We start from the raw sequence: 17,313 nt of genomic DNA on the forward strand, positions 1-17,313 counted from the left end.
TTAAATTTTCATGGTGCTCAGATCAATAGCAAAAAGGTTCAGCTACTTACATTATTTTCTTTTATTATATTGTGCGTTTCCTGTAATGTAATCTAAGCGCCCCTCCCTACTTAGACTAAAATTAGCCCTCCTAGACAAGTGACAAAACGTGGCAGTTGAAACATTCGAAATCACTTCGCTTTCCCGTTTTTTGGTGTTAGTTACTTCACTCTGTGATGCGATTTTAAAATTACAACTGGCGATTCCGAATTCACAACTGAGGGGACCGAGGCTAATCGTGTTACTTGTGCTACAAGTGCGTATGGGCTTAATACTGATGCTTAAGCCATTAATTATTTTTCTTCCCGATTAAAATCTAATGTAATCGATAATCGCCTTGAGAATCGTTATTTTCTAATTACTCATCTCTAGTTTAAAACTGTCATCCAACAGCGCACGAAATATTATGAGTTATAGATAATGATACCATTACAGAGGCGACACTTCGTTTACGTTTAGTTTCTGCCTATTGAATTGGATACTGTAAGGAAACATCGTCATCATCATTTTAGCTACTGGACGTCCACTGCTGAACAAAGGCCTCCTCTAATGATTTCCACATCGCTCAGTTGATAGTGGCCTGCACCCAGCGTCTTCCTGTCAGTCCATTACATTTAGTCCATCTTGAGATTTTAGAAAAATTCCCACTCGTCACGGTAGGAACAAAGCTAGGGATGACCCTCGCCTTCACTCTAGAACGTCCTTACTACGGCCAACTTGCGTCCGAAGTCTATTTAAAGACTTCCAGGTAAGCCAGGGGAGCTTATGTCCAGGTGGAGGACTCTCAGACATAGGGACAAAAGGGCAGGGGAGATCAGCTCTCTCGCGCCATAACCTGCATCTCTCTTTTGACCGATCGTCATGAAGGAGAGAGGACACACTTTCTAGTTTTTTGTAACATTGAAAAATCTAAAAAGAAGCATCTTTTTTTTACGTACAAGTTTTTCTAAGAAATTTAAATGGGAGCTTTTAGTAAACTTTTTGATGACAACGTATAGATTACTTTTTCAGCTGTCGAACGAATTCACTTTTATACTCATAGGTCCTGTACATCGGTAGATTTGCTAAATAAATGAATCCATCCGGACTCAGAAACTAAAAAAAAAAAATAGCTTTAATTTTTAATAGTGGATTTGTCGATTAAATTGATCATATTACTGCGCCCTAACGGGTTGGACACTGGTGACCAGACACACTGTACAATTATTATAATTTTAGCCTATCTCGTGAGCTAGGTGTCAATAATTAGGGTGATTTACTAACTAACCAGCAGTGGACGTCATTTGGCTGAGACGAGACGAGACGAGACTAACTAACAACGGCAGTGAGATTCAAACAAGTTTGATCCATGATGCCGCACGACTATTGTGTGAGCCCACCTGTAACCCAAGCTTATTTAGCTTAACACAAGGGGCTGGACGGGACTATTAGTAATTTGTTCAATACAAAGTGCTTATAATCTTAAAAAAATCTTTTTATTGCTGTATTTAACCTTCCACTAATTTATGCGTCAGTGTCAAGTCTGCGATTTTTATTCTTTGAAATTTTCGTAAAATGGCTGCCGCCAATTGACGCCTTGTAATTAACAAATTAAAATTAAATTAGTGTTTGAAAGTGCATAAATGTACAACTTAATGGTAAAAAGTCATTCCTTGATTTTTACTTAATATGTTTCTGGAGTTATTTGAACAGTATTTACGTCTATAGGATGGCATATTTCAAAAAACAAAACTGCACTCAAGCGTGTTGTCACAGCAACCGCTGAGCACATACTAATTGAAGACCGGTCCATGGACCTGTTTGCGTGCCAGAATCAGTCTAGTTGACATGTCTTCTCTAGTACGTAGTACATTATAACTCAATGAGAATACGCGTGCGTGAGTCAATGTTCGCTCGTATGTGAGGCCTTGTCGAACAGTACTCTTGTAGGGGGCAATCGTGCGTGTTTTGTTTTCGATGTAAACTCGCGGAGATGAACAGGCCTGGTACTACGTACAGAAGTTTTACTTCGCGAAGGTATTTAAAAAATGTATGCTCAATGTCATTAACAATATGGTGTAATTTAGCTTGTCTCAAGAGTCAAGCACCATTTTGTTGACAAACGTCAGTGATCGGCACTGCGCCGAAGCTATAGGGCTGACTTCGGTAAAATGATGTGACGTGGGGTGCCAAACTGCAGAAAATGGCGGAGGAAATACATGATTTAGCATGAATTATCATGAATAATATTAACTACTTATTTACCTCTCAGTGTCTTTAGGCAACTTAATAAAGTACATTCTGTGTTTTTATTATTATTTAGGCAGTTAAATACTGCACAGTATTTAGTACACCATTTTCTTTATTTTTTTCCATCATACACAAGAATACGCGTGCGTGAGTCAATGTTCGCTCGTATGTGAGGCCTTGTCGAATAGTAATCCTGTAGGGGGCCATCGTGCGTGTTTTGTTTTCGATGTAAACTCGCGGAGATGAACAGGCCTGGTATGAGGCAGAGCATGAATTAGCTACTAAGATAAAAATTATGTAAAATTCAGTTTTCACATAATAGTTCACATACTTGTATTATTTACATCTCCCTTTTTTAAGAACTAATCTGGTTAATTAATACTTCAGCACAGATTAGTGCGGCCAGAAGTACCAGGCAAGCATAAACGCCAACAACTCACATTGGGGGACGTAGCCGAAGCCAGCAGCGGCAGCAGGCCACCGCACGCGATGATCAGGTTGTCGGCCAGCTGGCTGATCAGGTGAACCGTGTTCACCACGAAGATCGCGTTCTCGCTGCTATTCACGAAGTCTATCACGGATTTGGTTGAGTGGCTTCGCCACACCTGGAATGTCAAAAAAAAAAGAATCAAACCAAATCAGCAATACACAATTTGTTGCAAAATTAGACCTATTGCAGCTAAATGAGCTGCCAATTTAGCTTGGACATCTGTGAAATGGAAATCCGCTTCTGTAAAATAGCAGCACCCTTATTATTTAGCGTACAGTTATTTCCCATCAAGTTTAGGTGAAATGGCCAAGAAGTCATCTAAATAAATAACGTCTTTCTCACGCATGTCATATTGCTAATGAATTATTGAATTTACGAATAACTTACTTCAAGATTGTTGTTGATAAACTAAACAATCAATTAATGTTAAACTAGATTTATAAAATATTACTGAATTCAAAAAGAAAAGTGATATTCACCAAATTAACACTAGAAATAAAAATAAATTGGCTATACCCGCTTTTAGACTTAATAAAGTGTTTGCCTCTTTTATGGGACAAGGTATCCATTTTTATAACAAAGTCCCTGATAAATATAAAGAGCTACCGTATAATAAATTTAAAGATATAGTTAAAGATCACATGCTTAAAAAAGCCTATTATACAACTCGAGATTTTCTTAATGATAAGTCATCCTGGGAGTAGGATTATGGTCCTCTCATGCTCGCACTAAAAAGAATTAAAATGAAAAGTAATGTATAAACTCATAATAATTTCTCAAATGTTATAGTGTCATGCTTCTCAATCTGGACTGTTACTTAGCTTTATTATTAGTTTTTTATTTTAAAGAGATAACTTGGAATTGTCATTCTCACTAAAATGTCTCTGGGGTGGTGGCGTAGTGAGGCGGGTCGTTACATTCCCTCTAATATGGTCGAGTGAAGCGATGGCTGGTTCACTCGTCATGTCTGTGAACAGGCGCTGCTTTCGGGGACTGGTCAATCCAAGTTATTCAAATTTATGTATGCGAGTCATTTCTACTAGTATCTTAATATGTAAGTCTAGATATTAGCACGTCACTACCTTGTTTAATATACCACGCAATCTTGTATACCCATTCTTATAAGATACACCATACAAGAATGCATGGTAAATTCAGTGAACTGCTCCTGAATCGAATGTACCTACTACTACTATTTCTATTTATTTATATTAACCGGCAGACAGTGGTGACTGAGTTTGTTGCGGCGCTTCTTCTCAGCACTTGCCAAATGTTGGTCTCGAAGCGCTGGTAGGGTAAAAAGATTATGAGACATGTAGAGGCTCCTTAAGAGCAAAATGACGATTTGTAAGAACTATTTATTAGTCCAAACAAATAAAGAAATTTTGACTTTGACTTTGACTATAAATGATAAATAGTCTAGATCCATAAAGTCAGAATTCAAATGAATAGAATTATGAATGAAATCTTATTCCAAAAGACAAAGAAAAAGGTTCAGAGATTCACCTTTCTCGTTCCCATTGCTACAGCTCCCTCGTAACCAGGATTTTCATATTTGTTTAGCAGTTGCAGCGGTGCTAACGAGATGTGGGAAAAGTCCCATTATCTCTTACTATAGTCTGGTCCGGGAGCACGTAGAATTTTGTCCAATGACCCCAAGCTACCCATCCTTATCGCTCGAGCGTAATTATATTGCTGTCGCGCTCGCACACTCAATGCGGGCGCGCGTCGCACAGTCGCGACAGCAATATAATTACGCGCGAGCGATAAGGATGGGTAGCTTGGGGTCATTGGACAAAATTCTACGTGCTCACGGACCAGGCTTTAGAGTACACCATTATAAATTCCACTGACCTGTATATCAGTCTCTAACGAGAACAGAACATCAGACAGCAGCCGCTGGTGTATGTATGACCAGCGGAATTCCGGGATGCGGAACGGCGGCCGCGTCGGGCCCGGCGAGAACATGGCTCGCGAGCATTTCGACGGCCGCTTGGATTCTGCGAACATTCGTCACAAATTTACATAGGTGTTTACTAAAATACGATCATTTTTTTAAAAACAATATCGTTGTGTTTCCGAAACTACTACAACCTATAAAACACGAGTAAAAGCATCTTCTGCACAAAGTCTCTCTGCCATAAATCGCATTTGTACCCCTTGTTGAGATCGTTGTCAAATGTTTTTGTAGTTGTACCTACACAAAAAATAATCAATATAAAATGGCAAAGAGCCAAGAGTACTTACCGAAGTGGTTTGAGTCTACTTGAGTGCTCGTAGAAGCGCTTCGCGGCCTCTTCGGTGACGTAGACGTATTCGTCCCTTGCGAGGCCACGCCCTCGCTCCTATTGCTGTCCTGCTTCATCTCGCCGTCTCCCGGCAGACTGACGCGGCGCTTCTCTCTTTCTCCCTCGCGATTCCTTTCCTCCTCACTCTCTTGCTCCTTTTTATTGGCCAGCGAGATATTCTCGCTGATCGTCGATATAGGCGGAATCTCCGGCGTCTTTGGTTCCTCTTCTGTGGGCATCTCTACTCTTTGGCTTTCGTTTTTCGCGTTTTCTTCAGACACTTCATCAACGATTTCGGTTTCTGTTGTCTTTTCTTCTTCTTCTTTCCTAGAATTGACTAAAAATTCCCCATCTAGAGGCAAAACGTTCCCCTCGTGCGGATGGTCCGACGGTATAACCCTTTGAGGGCTGTTATCGTCCGACGTATTATTTACATTTTCGTCTTCGACCTTATCTTCCTCAATCGAAACTACCTTACTAATAATATCATCTACGAGCTCATTGGCAATAGCTTCAGCCATTCGTTTCTCGTCAATGATTTCTTCGATTTCATGCTCGAAATCTTCGCGACCGTTTGGTGTGTTACCTTCGGAATGTAAGCCTCCCGATATCGCACCTGAATCGGTGTCGTCATCTGTTTTTAATCTGACAGTTTCTAAAGCGATCGTCAGCACGTCATTGACGATGTTTATCGCGACGTGCTTAGGGTCATCACTGTCGTCGTCTGGAATGTGTATGTCAGTCTTATCTTGCGTTTTCTTAGGGCTAGTCGCTTCGCTCGGCGTCAGATACAACTCGGACGGATCCGACAACTCCGATTCTCTCTCTGTCACTATGTTAAGCTCGGCAACCCTCTCAGGGCTCGCAGTTTCACTTGCCGACAAACTGGAAGGTATTCCTTCGCTCTTATCCGTGTTGTCGTCCTTCGAGACGCCATCGCCGACGTCTCTGACCGGGATGTAGTCGAGGCTTCCCTGCCTCGTCAAAGGTTTGTCCGTCTTCTCCGAGTTTTCAACAGTCGCGATTCCAGATTCGGAGCTCTCCAAATATTTGTTTTCGTTTATAATAGAGTCGACTAATTCGCTATCGGCATTGAGCAATTTGTGTTCCGGTTCCTCGTCTATCGCGTGTTCCACCTCACTGTCTGTACATTTAACACTATCACAACCATCGGGGGGCACTTCGGTACGCTTAGGGCTATGCACTTTACACACTTCACTGTACACGACCTGTGTAGTCCGATCGTCGGTTTTGCAGCTGCAGGCCTCGACTTCTCGGAGGGAGAGGCCCTTGCCGATTTCTGTTTGGGCGGCGTGGTTGAGGACGTTCTGCTTGCGGATGGAGACGGGCGAGCTGGCAACGCTGTCGGCGTCGGGCACGCGCGCGTCGGCGTGGCGGTCCCAGCCCGAGATGGTGGAGATCGGGCGCTGTTGCCGCTCCGCCGGGTCCGTGATGTTGTCAGCGCGCCGCTGCTCGTAGTGCTCGTACATTTGAGCGAACTGCAGCTTGAACTCTTCGTATGAGACCTGAAAGGATGATGGGCACAAATGTATGGAAAGTGGTACCCGCTCCAATAGCCATAATCAATATATATTTCAAAAGGCCTTTAGATGTAGGAAAATATCTGCTATGGGGCCAGTTCTAATTCACGTTTTGAAAGCAGTAATTCCACTAAGTGTTATAAGAAAGTATAACACAATCATCCATGTATACGAGTATGTACTATGACTACAATCTATTAATGTAACTAAAAGAAGCATTGAAAAGGAAAGGATTATACCTACGACGAACTACCCAAGCTATTAGCCCTTGATTCTCTTTCATCATCATCATCAAGATCATTTTAGCCATAGCACATCCAATTGAACATAGGCCTCCCCCAATGATTTCCACAATGGCCGGTTGGTTGCAGCCTGCATCCAGCGTATTCCCGTTACCTTTATGAGGTCGTTGGTCCATCTTGTGGGTGGACTTATTGTGTCTTGTGGGTTTATTCACTTTAGCAACCCATAATAAAATCCTTAAGAAGTAATAAAATTCTAACCCCTTTATTAATAAAATTAAGTTACACCCTAGTTGAACTCTGTCATTTGGTGAGGAAATGTCATTTTAATCCATGGTTCATCCTAGGTATAACTTTTTATTAATAAGGGGTAGTAGTTCTTCAAATAAAAATATTTATTTCACAATTATCCCTTTAAATAATTATAGAGTTAAGGAAGGATGCTGGAGCAGTAAACCCTTCATGCCTCGCATAACCTAAGTACCATTCGATGGACACGTGTGATACTTCGACTACACAAAAAGTATGTTTATCTTCGAACGCAATCAGATCTGAGGCTGGTGGCCATAGTAAATGTTGTTCGTCTTGGTAAGACCTTTCAAATGACACTACAAACATAACTATTGGAGCCGGGTACCAATCTGCAAAAAAGTATGTTTATCTTCGAATACAACCAGATCTGAGGCTGGTGGTCATAGTAAAAGTTGTTCGTCTTGGTAAGACCTTTCAAATGACATCAGAAGCATATCTATTGGAGTCGGGTACCATTTTGCCCATTGTCCTTTGAAATTATGAATTTGAGTAGTAATAATAATTATTGATTGAAAATGAAAGTTTAGATATCTAACGAAATAATAAAAGTAGAACAGTGTGAAAAATTAAAAACCGATGGTCGGAGAAGAAAAGACCAGAATCAAGTTCGGTGGCATTTCAACGTTAGCTTGTGACTCATTACTGAGAGCTAAAGAACACGATGCGTTGCGGCGCCGCAGCGCTAAGATTTTGCTATATCGCGCGAAGCGGCGCCGCAACGTATCGTGTGCTTTGAGAGATGAAATCTCAACACAGACTCGCCAGACATGGTTTTAGGTGCTTGATTGATACATATTGATATCAATTGATACCGACTGATACTCATTGAGGCTTTGCTAAAGGTTACCTTAGAGTGCACTATGGCCAGTGTATCCACCCACACGCGCCAGCTTGATGGCGATGGATACTGATTGATGGCAATTACAACGAACTGATGGCGACTGATACAGATTGATGGCGATTAATACTTAGTTGTAGAATACCTTAGAGTGCACGATAGCCAGCGTATCCACCCACGCCCGCCAGCCGCCGTACTCGTGCTTGATGGCGATGGATACTGATTGATGGCGATTGATAGCGATTGATACATATTGATAGCGATTGATACCGACTGATACTCATTGTGGCTTGGCTAAAGGTTACCTTAGAGTGCACAATAGCCAGTGTATCCACCCACACCCTCCAACCACCATACTCGTGCTTGATGGCGTGGTGCAGCAGCATCCGGAACAGCGAGTACACCATGTCGGAGATCTTTTGCTCCTCAGCATTCTTCGGGTGGATGTACGCCATCGCTATCAGCCATTCCTGGGTTCAGAAACAAGGAATTCAAATTAATTAATTAATATATTTGTTACGGTCAAAGTGATAAATGTGAAAATTATGAATAATCGCCGGTTATTATGAATAATTACCGCATGATTTGGTTAATGTGATTAATATGAGGTCATTTATGTGTGTATAAAACTAAATAGGCGGCTTAGGGGTGGCCCAAGGGCCACCCCCGCCGCACCTTAACCTATTTTTCACTTTAAATCAAAACATTATGTTATAGGCATCATGGAAAAGTAATATTATGCAAGAAACATTCCAAACTCATTATGCCAAATTATATTAATATATGATATCAAAACGTTCAAAAGTTTGGCTGTACACGAGCACGTACACAAGATGTTGTTCTCTTTTAAGAAATTTGTTAGTACTAAGGTTGAATTATTAAATAATCACTGTTAAATGTGATTAATTTATCACTTTTACCGCGACTGTCGGTAATTATTCATAATAACCGGTTATTATTAATAATTTTCAATTTATCACATTAACCGTAACATATTCATGACAGTTATTCTCTTCAGCATAATTTCAGAGTATCCTAATGTTCTTTGGAAAAGAAGAATGTAAGTGTAAGTGCGTGGTCGCTATGTAAAAGTATCATCTAGTAAATTGGTTAAGGAACCAAGAGCATCACGTCGTGTTATCATCTAATGTCACTTAGTTTGCTACAAAATCTGCCAATGTCAACGTAAAAAAAGGTAGCCATTAAAGGGCTCTATAAATTTCTCAAGAATCTTTTAAGCTCTACCAGCGCTGCAGCGCTTTGAGACTTGCGAGGAAAGTGTTGAGAAGAAGGTGCTGGAACAAAGTCAGTCATCATAGGTAAAAAATGAGTACACTTCGTAAGAAATAATGTATTGTGACGTAATATCACCTGCCAGACGGACATCTGCAGCACTGTGCGGCGGTTCTCGCGGTTGTTGCTGCACAGCAGCGTCATATCTGACAGGAACAGCTTCTTGACTTCTAGCAGCTGCTCCGTCTGCTTTGACTGCCGGATCAATGTTGCCACCACTTTGAGGATCACTGGAAGAAAGGGTTGAGCGGTTAAAGACCACACTTTAGAAGAAGCAGGTACAATGATACCCTCAAATTCAAAATTCAAATTCAAATAGTTTATTCAGTACCTACATAGGCCCTTTCCAGGGCACTTATACAGGTCCCAAATATAACTTGCCCTACCACCACTTCGGGACAACATATGGGCTGGTGCTGAGAAGAAGTGGCGGAAGAAACTCAGTCACCTTTGTCAGCTTCTTTTTCAATAAAATACAGTAATCTATAGCTCACATGACACGCAATAAGTGCTCAAACTACGCACTGAGATTCTCGACGCTTGTTGGTGGTTACAAAACACGATAGAAATAGGCTGTAGTTATTTTAAGTATTTGCCACATTGGATTATGTTCTGCCGGCAGCGGTCAAGTCAATGTGAAAGCAGCCCACATCATGTATGAACAACATTGTCGGTCTCTAAACTTTTGTATTGATACAATTTGACAGTATGGGCACGAGGAAAGAAAGCAAACCGCATCGCTGACAAAATGCCTTGGCACGACCATTGGCAGATTGTTGACCGTTGCCCTGACCAAAATCCTTTCACATACGCACTAGGGTTCTCGACTTTGTTGGTAGTAACAGAACACAACAGAAATTAAAGTAGAAGTAGTTCGCTAAGAGACTTACTGGGGTTCTCCAGCCTGAAGTGCGGCTGCGGCTCCGGGTGGCTGGTGTATAGGATTTGCTGCCCAACATGCTCCGTCAGCAGCTCGTACAGCGCGTTGTACACCGGCAGCGCCAGGCCCTCGCCGCACGCTCCCAGCCGTGTCGCCAGCAGCGTGTATAGGTTGTGGGGAGACATCACGTCGTATTTTCGTCTGAAAAGTAAAGTAAATAAGTATAAAGTCCGGTCTGCGAGCATGTAGTATTTTGTCCAATGACCCCAAGCTACCCATCCTTATCGCTCGCGCGTAATTATGTTGCTGTCGCGCTCGCACACTCACTGCAGGCGCCCGTCGCACACCAGACCAGACTATAGATCGTTTCATCTACGAAGACGCGCCCCACCAATTTCGGTCGAGGGAAGCGCGGGGTGCGGGGAATTTGATCCATCATCGGGGAACCAGACGCAGGTTAGCGTACCATCCCTATATTGTTGACATTCCACCAGCTCGCACTAAGCGTTTCGATGACTCTTTTATAATGCGAACAGCTAGGGACTGGAATTCGTTGCCTGCTGCTGTCTTTCCCGAAAACTATAATCCGGGCCTTTTCAAGGCGAGAGTGAATAGGCACTTACAGGGCAGATATGTACCATCCTAGACTGCATCCCACTTAACATCAGGTGCGATTGTGGTCAAATACCTGCCTTGTTATGCATTAAAAAAAAAGCAATCCGAGCGTCATTATTGTAGTGTGCGTGTGCACTCATGGATAATTTAGCGTGTACCGATAACACTCAGCAGACATTAGCGGAAGAATGGTGGGGCGCGTCTTCGTGGATGAAACGATCTAAAATAAATCTTATCTGCATAATAATTATTATACGAGTGTAAAAGGCAACCTTAATGGCTGATCTATGGGTATAGGCATAGCTCAACTGAGCCAGTGCCTGAGGTATGAAAGCAGCAAGCGAGGGTGATAAGCATGAGCTCCCCTGGCCTACCTGGAAGTCTTTAAATAGACTTCGGACGCAGGTCGGCCGTAGTAAGGACAATATATTCAGGTGAGGATTCTTGGATGGCACAAACTTGGAGTGCAAGTGTGGTTTAGTTCCCCAGTCGACGAAGCACATGATGTCGAGCCCTGCGTGCCCAAACAACTGCACGCAGGAAGATTTAATGAAGGCTGCTGACAACGCCTTTCTTGTGGCGGAGTTTTGGACTGACGCTGTGTAGGTTTTTTGTCGACACAACAAGAAGAAGAAACATGCGAGGGTGTTTTTGTGACGGTCAAACGTCAGCGAGACTTCAGATCCCCTTCAGATTGTATGTTCTGTCACGTCATAAATGTCAATGTCACCCCTCCCTTGCCGCTCCTCTCCCTTAAGCGCTTGACCAACTCAAACCAGTGAATGGTTTTCGCTGAATTTGCTCGCGGAGAATCACATGACGTAGGTATCTGCTAAGAAATGGTTTTCGAAAATACCTACACCCCTTAAAAAGATGAAACGGACGTCCAAAGTTCAACCTGAGCAAAAGTTAAGTACTAAATTGAGATTGCCTTCATATCCGCGAAATAAGAGCTAAGTTTCCAATACAACGGTTACAAATTTATCTACTCTCAATTTTACTTAAGCTTGCCAACTTTCGAGGCAATTTAGTTCCTTTGTCTATTCGCAGTCGGAATATTCGTAAATAAATATGAAATGGCGGCACTTATTTTAATTGAGAAACTTTTGGAACCACTTACAGACTCTCTAAAATAACGTAATTACAGTTTTGACAAATCCCTGAGAGAATTTTAGTAAGTACTTATAAAAAGTTGGGAACGATCCCAACGCTGATAATTAAATCAGATTGTTTTAATGGCGAACTGTGACTTCGGCACTTGAAAAGGGATTTAAACTAGGTAGGGGAAGGGGGGGCATAGTGGAGTACTTAACTTCAATCGAAAAAATAAAAAGAACCAGATAAGTTACGAAGACTAGTTTTAATCGAAATGATACTACAAGTATTATATTATAGATAACTCTAAAAAAACTTTACGAATTATTAACTATTTTGGCACAAAATAAGTTTTTTTTATAGTCTATAATTTTCCGCTTTGCCCTTATCACAAGGGTAAAGTGGAATTGCACTTTGGGCAAAGTGAAAAAGGCACTTATTAAGCGTTTATCTACTGTATTTGAGCATTTTGCTAATGAGGTCAATTAAATGAAATAACATAAACAACTTATTTAGTAATTAGGAACTGTTTTAGGCCATGAAAAACCTTGTCCCTTAATACTGCAAGATCATATATTTCTTGCTCCAGTTTTTTTTAAAATACTGGACGAAACCTATCAATCTTCTTCGATGCATCACCAGATTTCAAATGACAATGAAGAGTTCCAATTAGGATACCATATTTTTTGATGCCGAACTAATCGTAGTAAGACTCGCTTCCTCCATCGCTCTTCTCATTTGATCTTCTGTCCATGAGCCTTGGTTCGTTTTACTTTTGTAATAATTATGAACCATCTGAAAAAACAAATTAAATATTTCTATGTGGGAATCATTTCACTTTGCCCCCTTGTAATTTTTTCCACTTTGCCTTTTTGATAATAATTACAGTTTTCAATTGATAACTAATAAAGTATTAAAATTTGTTTAATCTACAAAATGTCAAAGTAATCTATGATAAACAGATATTAGATTTAAATAATAAAAATACCATCACTACTCACTTTTCACAATAATATCCAGTCTCCAAAATCCTTGAATTTCGTAAGAAACTCACACGATCTACATCGCGCAGTCATGTAGCCTACTCGGTGGCGCTAGCCGGACTGATTTTGGTCAATGACCTTGGTCGGCCCTGTGCTTGGCTTACGTGAAGCACGAGTGCCGTTGGGTGAAAGAGTGTTGGTAAAATCAAATTTTTCGCTTTGCCCACCCCTTCCACTATGCCCCCCTCTCCCCTACTTTCATTTAATAGCACTTCATTTCTCTGACAAATTACTACTTTAGAAGATGAAGTTAAACAATAAGTATTTATAATTAAACAATGTATGTGAAATCAATTTGAGTTCTAGACTCGATCAAGTAACATCACTTTTAAATAACGGATAAATAAGAATGATAAGAATGTAGGCACACGTAACTACGTTTTGCCTTATCAGTAGTTTGAAGGAACATACGTTTTAGCAACACTTAAGTTTATTTTCATTATCAAAATTAAGAAAAGCACAGTAGTTACTAGAGATAAAACCGTTTTGTAGACCCAGACACATTTAAATGCCCACCGCAATGTACATTTTCCAAATAAAAACCAACGGAGTCTGCGTTTTAAAGTCTAGCTCTTGGTGCGATAAAGCGGTCCACAGACAAATGAAAAGACTTAGTAAATAAAAGTTATTCGAGTAGAAAGACACAAAAGCCAGTCTAAAGTGGATATCGAATCGACGAGATTTTGGATATAATATTTTTTGTTGGCATTTTGCTACTAAAGTTAAGCGTCAGCATTTTTAAACCATTACAAACGAAACCAAACCAAAATATATTCTAAATACGATATTTTTTATAAATTCACATTAAAAAGATCGTTTAACCTACAAAAAACTTCCAAGAACGACATTAAAAATCATTACAACGACAGTAAATGTAGGCACTTACTTGTGTGTACTTCTGCTAAGAAAGAATCCAAGTAATTTCAGAGCTTGTAATCTTATAAGTTGGCTTTCTGATGATAGGAGCTTGAAAATCGTTCTCACCCCACCCTGGAAATAACGCAAATAAAGCGTTAAAATGTAATATAACAAACGATAAAAAAATATACCTACTTTTGAGGGTAGTTCTAAAGTAAAACTTACTTTTGCGTCAAAAGCTGGCACCATCGAACTGGGGTGTTCCGACATAAGAGAAATCAGCATTTGCAAGACATCGTGTAAGTTTTCGTCCTGTGATAGAAAAAAACCCATTTTAATCACAAATCCAATCAAAGTTATAAGCCCAAAAGTACCAGGAAAGCATACCTCGTGCATAGTAGTCAGGTAGTTTAGTATCGACTGCAGCTCGTCCTCCTTGACGCCGTTGCCGATCATAATGAGTTGCTTTAGAAAGAGAAGGATGTACGCGCGGATGGTAAGGATATCCTTGTGGGCGGGGCGTGGGCCATCTGTGAAGGAGCAAACTCTTTTAGCCCATCGTCTCCTGGTACCCGTGTGCATCGGACCGTGAAATGTCATTTGTTATTTAACTTAACTATTAGAATTATGAAGATTAGATAGATACAGATGTCATGTAAATGGTTATTTATTGTATTGTAATGCTTGGTATTTGTGTAACGGTATTTTTTTTGTAAGTCCATCGAAGGAAACACAAGAAAGAGACAAAGTTATAAGTAAGACAGTGAACAAACTACACAATATAGCTCAGGGATGTTACACAGTCAGTCCGGGCGTCAGATTGGGCTGTCATTTCATTGAGTAAGGACGGCCCCGTTGTTTGATTTGTACGAAAAGTCCTATTCGTATTCATTACTTACGAACAATTCATTAATTTTTGTCAAAATATCACATAAGTACTTACATTGTTTCATTTCATTTTAATACAACTGTAATAATGATCGACTTGTCATTAAAAATGGACGCTTCCACCGAACAACGGCCGATCAATTTAATCGCTGATAAATAAACTCCAGTAAACGGCATTTAAATGTAAAGCGAGTTTTAATCGAGTGTCTTTGTCCGCAATCCGAGTGCGGTATCTGATCCCCTTAATGGCTGGAAGAAGCAGTCGTTAACGAGATAATGGCCGGCGTATCATAAACTTTGCCTCTGACAGAGACAAATCAGCGGAGTAAATATGGCCGCCGTTTAAACCATTAAATCTACGCGCAATAATTACAGTCGGGATCCTCGCTAACGTTTGCCTTGACTTGATTTGCTGAGTGTTTGAGTTGTTTAATCAGAGGATAAATGTGTATCTACCTACGCATTATTATTGATGACGATTACTCACTTATTTGCGACGATGTGAATAATGATATTTCAATCTCTGTAGACTTCGCCGATGATTTTACAATGTATTAGTTCTAAATATCTAATATGCATGTGATAAACGGTAAGTAGACAATGCTAATTAAAAGCTATATTTTGGTTAATTAATTACAAAAGTTGATAAACTTTGAAGATCTTGTATGTAATTCAGAAAGTTCATGACTAATATTATGAAACAAAGTTCAAAATTAGATTTAAAGTTCACCTTGGATTCTGGCCTTTGATTGATTGAATGTTAATTATCTAATCACGGTCTTGCAATCATTCACAGTCCGATTAAATTATTTCAGATGCCTAACCCAAAAATGTCAGACACTAGAGAGTTCTCACACGGTATAAAAGAAGAAACAAAATTGCAGAACTTACCCATTCCCTTAGGAGAGATGCCACTCTTCGACCGTGGGTTCACGACCCAGTAGTAGAACTTCAGCGTGTGGACTGTCTGAAGAACAGTGCTAACCCTCCTCACGCTGCCGTATATGTGCGCATCAGCCAGGAAGTCTGTGGCCAGGTAGCAGTACAGTCTAGCCTGGACTGCAGCCGGCGTGTGGATCCATAGAGCCGGGTTGAACAGGATGTGGTCGAGCAACTGCCAGGTCAGAAACGATTGGCAGAAAGACTGAGGTTAGCGTAGACTTTTTACTGTCCGATGGTTGGTAGCGTGCGCTCACTTGCTTTAATTTGGTGTTTGCAGTTTGCCTCCTACGGTTTATGAGTGCCTGGTAGCTACGAGATTATCTTGAGAAATTGTTACATAAATAACTCTTGAAATATTTATAAATAGATAAGTTAGGGTTAGAATATAAAATGTACATTGTTTTTTTGTAAATATTATAGTAGGATTTTAGTGGATTATAATCTAAAAATTCTTAGCAAGATTACTTAGTGAAATATATTTATAAGTACTACTTTATCTTAAATGAATTAAAAATATATTCGTAGGTACCGTTTACCCCGATTCTGGCTAAGCTCAATAAGCTTTGGGTGCGGATAAGCTGTGATCGATTTGAACATCTAAATCGAAAAAGAGTTTTGTTTGTACAAAATTAAAATCAGTTTGTGTGTTTAATACCCGTGATTTAAACTAAATAAACTAACCCACAAGTACAAAAATTAGAAATCTATCTCGATATTGTGTAAACTAAACTAAAAAGCATTAAAAAGTATCGCTGTTTAAACTTGAACGATTTTATTGTGCGTGTTGTGATGTTGATTCGATAATCCGCAGTGTTTAATACCCTTACATAAAATGACATCAATAAAAAATATACAAAACTCAGTGATTCAGTCAACTGGATAGTGTAGGAGTGGGGCTAAGTTTGAAATAAGATTTAAAGCATTTAATTCAAAAGGTTCACTTCAAATACTTTTACAAAGAACAAGCTGAAAAGGGTGTGCTATTTTATCAAAGATGGAACATCATTGTTGTGAAGTTTTTGGACTAAATGCGTAACGAAGAACTATCTCTTACACATGAAAATATCGACGACCTTATAGTCTATTTTGCGTCTAAAAGAGACTGTTTTATAACAAATATCAATTAAAATCAAACGAGATAATTCTTCGTCAAGTGCAAAAGGTCGTGTGGGACGTCTGAAGCAAGGAGCATGCGCTAGCAACCATCGAAATAAAACTTAGACTAAAACAATCGGTTATTTTGACGTGCGCTCGAAACGCAGCTCGTTCCCGATCAACTTGTAATTGAAATCTAGAGCAAAAGTTCCCAATGGAACTAAACTGTAAAAGCTATCCAACTCGATGTTGGATTGAGATCAATTAATTAAGAATTTCAAACAAGTTTGCTCGGGAAAGAACTGAGAGAATTACACAAAAAGGCGTAGAGTCAGTGAGAGAAATGTTTGTTGGGGAATACGAAAAAACAAAGTCACAAACAATAGTACAACTTTACGATACGGATTATCTAAATATTCTAACAATATCAGTATTGAAAAACAAGCTTTCTTTTAGCCGATTTTCTTCAGCTACTTTAGATCTTAATTAAAAAAAATTAAGACAAAATATATTATTAGATAATACAGACAATAGAATAAAAAGACAAAAGGAAAGTTAAGCAGCTAAATAAAAGCTAGTAAAATAGAATTTGGCTGTCAATCATTTGTTAATGTATTAAGGAGCT

At 39.9% G+C, this 17,313-nt stretch overlaps 1 protein-coding gene across 1 annotated transcript in view; it reads right to left on the minus strand.

The window, feature by feature from the left end:
- The window catches only part of LOC135080989 (neurobeachin-like), a 737,070-nt gene that overhangs the window by 235,766 nt on the left and 483,991 nt on the right, over window positions 1–17,313 (minus strand). Inside the window, exons 14-23 of the mRNA XM_063975714.1 lie at window positions 15,543–15,765; window positions 14,151–14,293; window positions 13,989–14,075; window positions 13,792–13,895; window positions 10,163–10,353; window positions 9,351–9,502; window positions 8,285–8,449; window positions 5,006–6,572; window positions 4,613–4,758; window positions 2,709–2,873 (exon numbers count right to left, since the gene is read on the minus strand). Of these exons, the coding sequence (XP_063831784.1) occupies window positions 2,709–2,873; window positions 4,613–4,758; window positions 5,006–6,572; window positions 8,285–8,449; window positions 9,351–9,502; window positions 10,163–10,353; window positions 13,792–13,895; window positions 13,989–14,075; window positions 14,151–14,293; window positions 15,543–15,765 (2,943 nt within the window). The remainder of the gene's footprint in view (window positions 1–2,708; window positions 2,874–4,612; window positions 4,759–5,005; window positions 6,573–8,284; window positions 8,450–9,350; window positions 9,503–10,162; window positions 10,354–13,791; window positions 13,896–13,988; window positions 14,076–14,150; window positions 14,294–15,542; window positions 15,766–17,313) is intronic.

The sequence above is a fragment of the Ostrinia nubilalis genome, chromosome 19, assembly GCF_963855985.1.
Source record: "Ostrinia nubilalis chromosome 19, ilOstNubi1.1, whole genome shotgun sequence".
Taxonomy (NCBI): domain Eukaryota; kingdom Metazoa; phylum Arthropoda; class Insecta; order Lepidoptera; family Crambidae; genus Ostrinia; species Ostrinia nubilalis.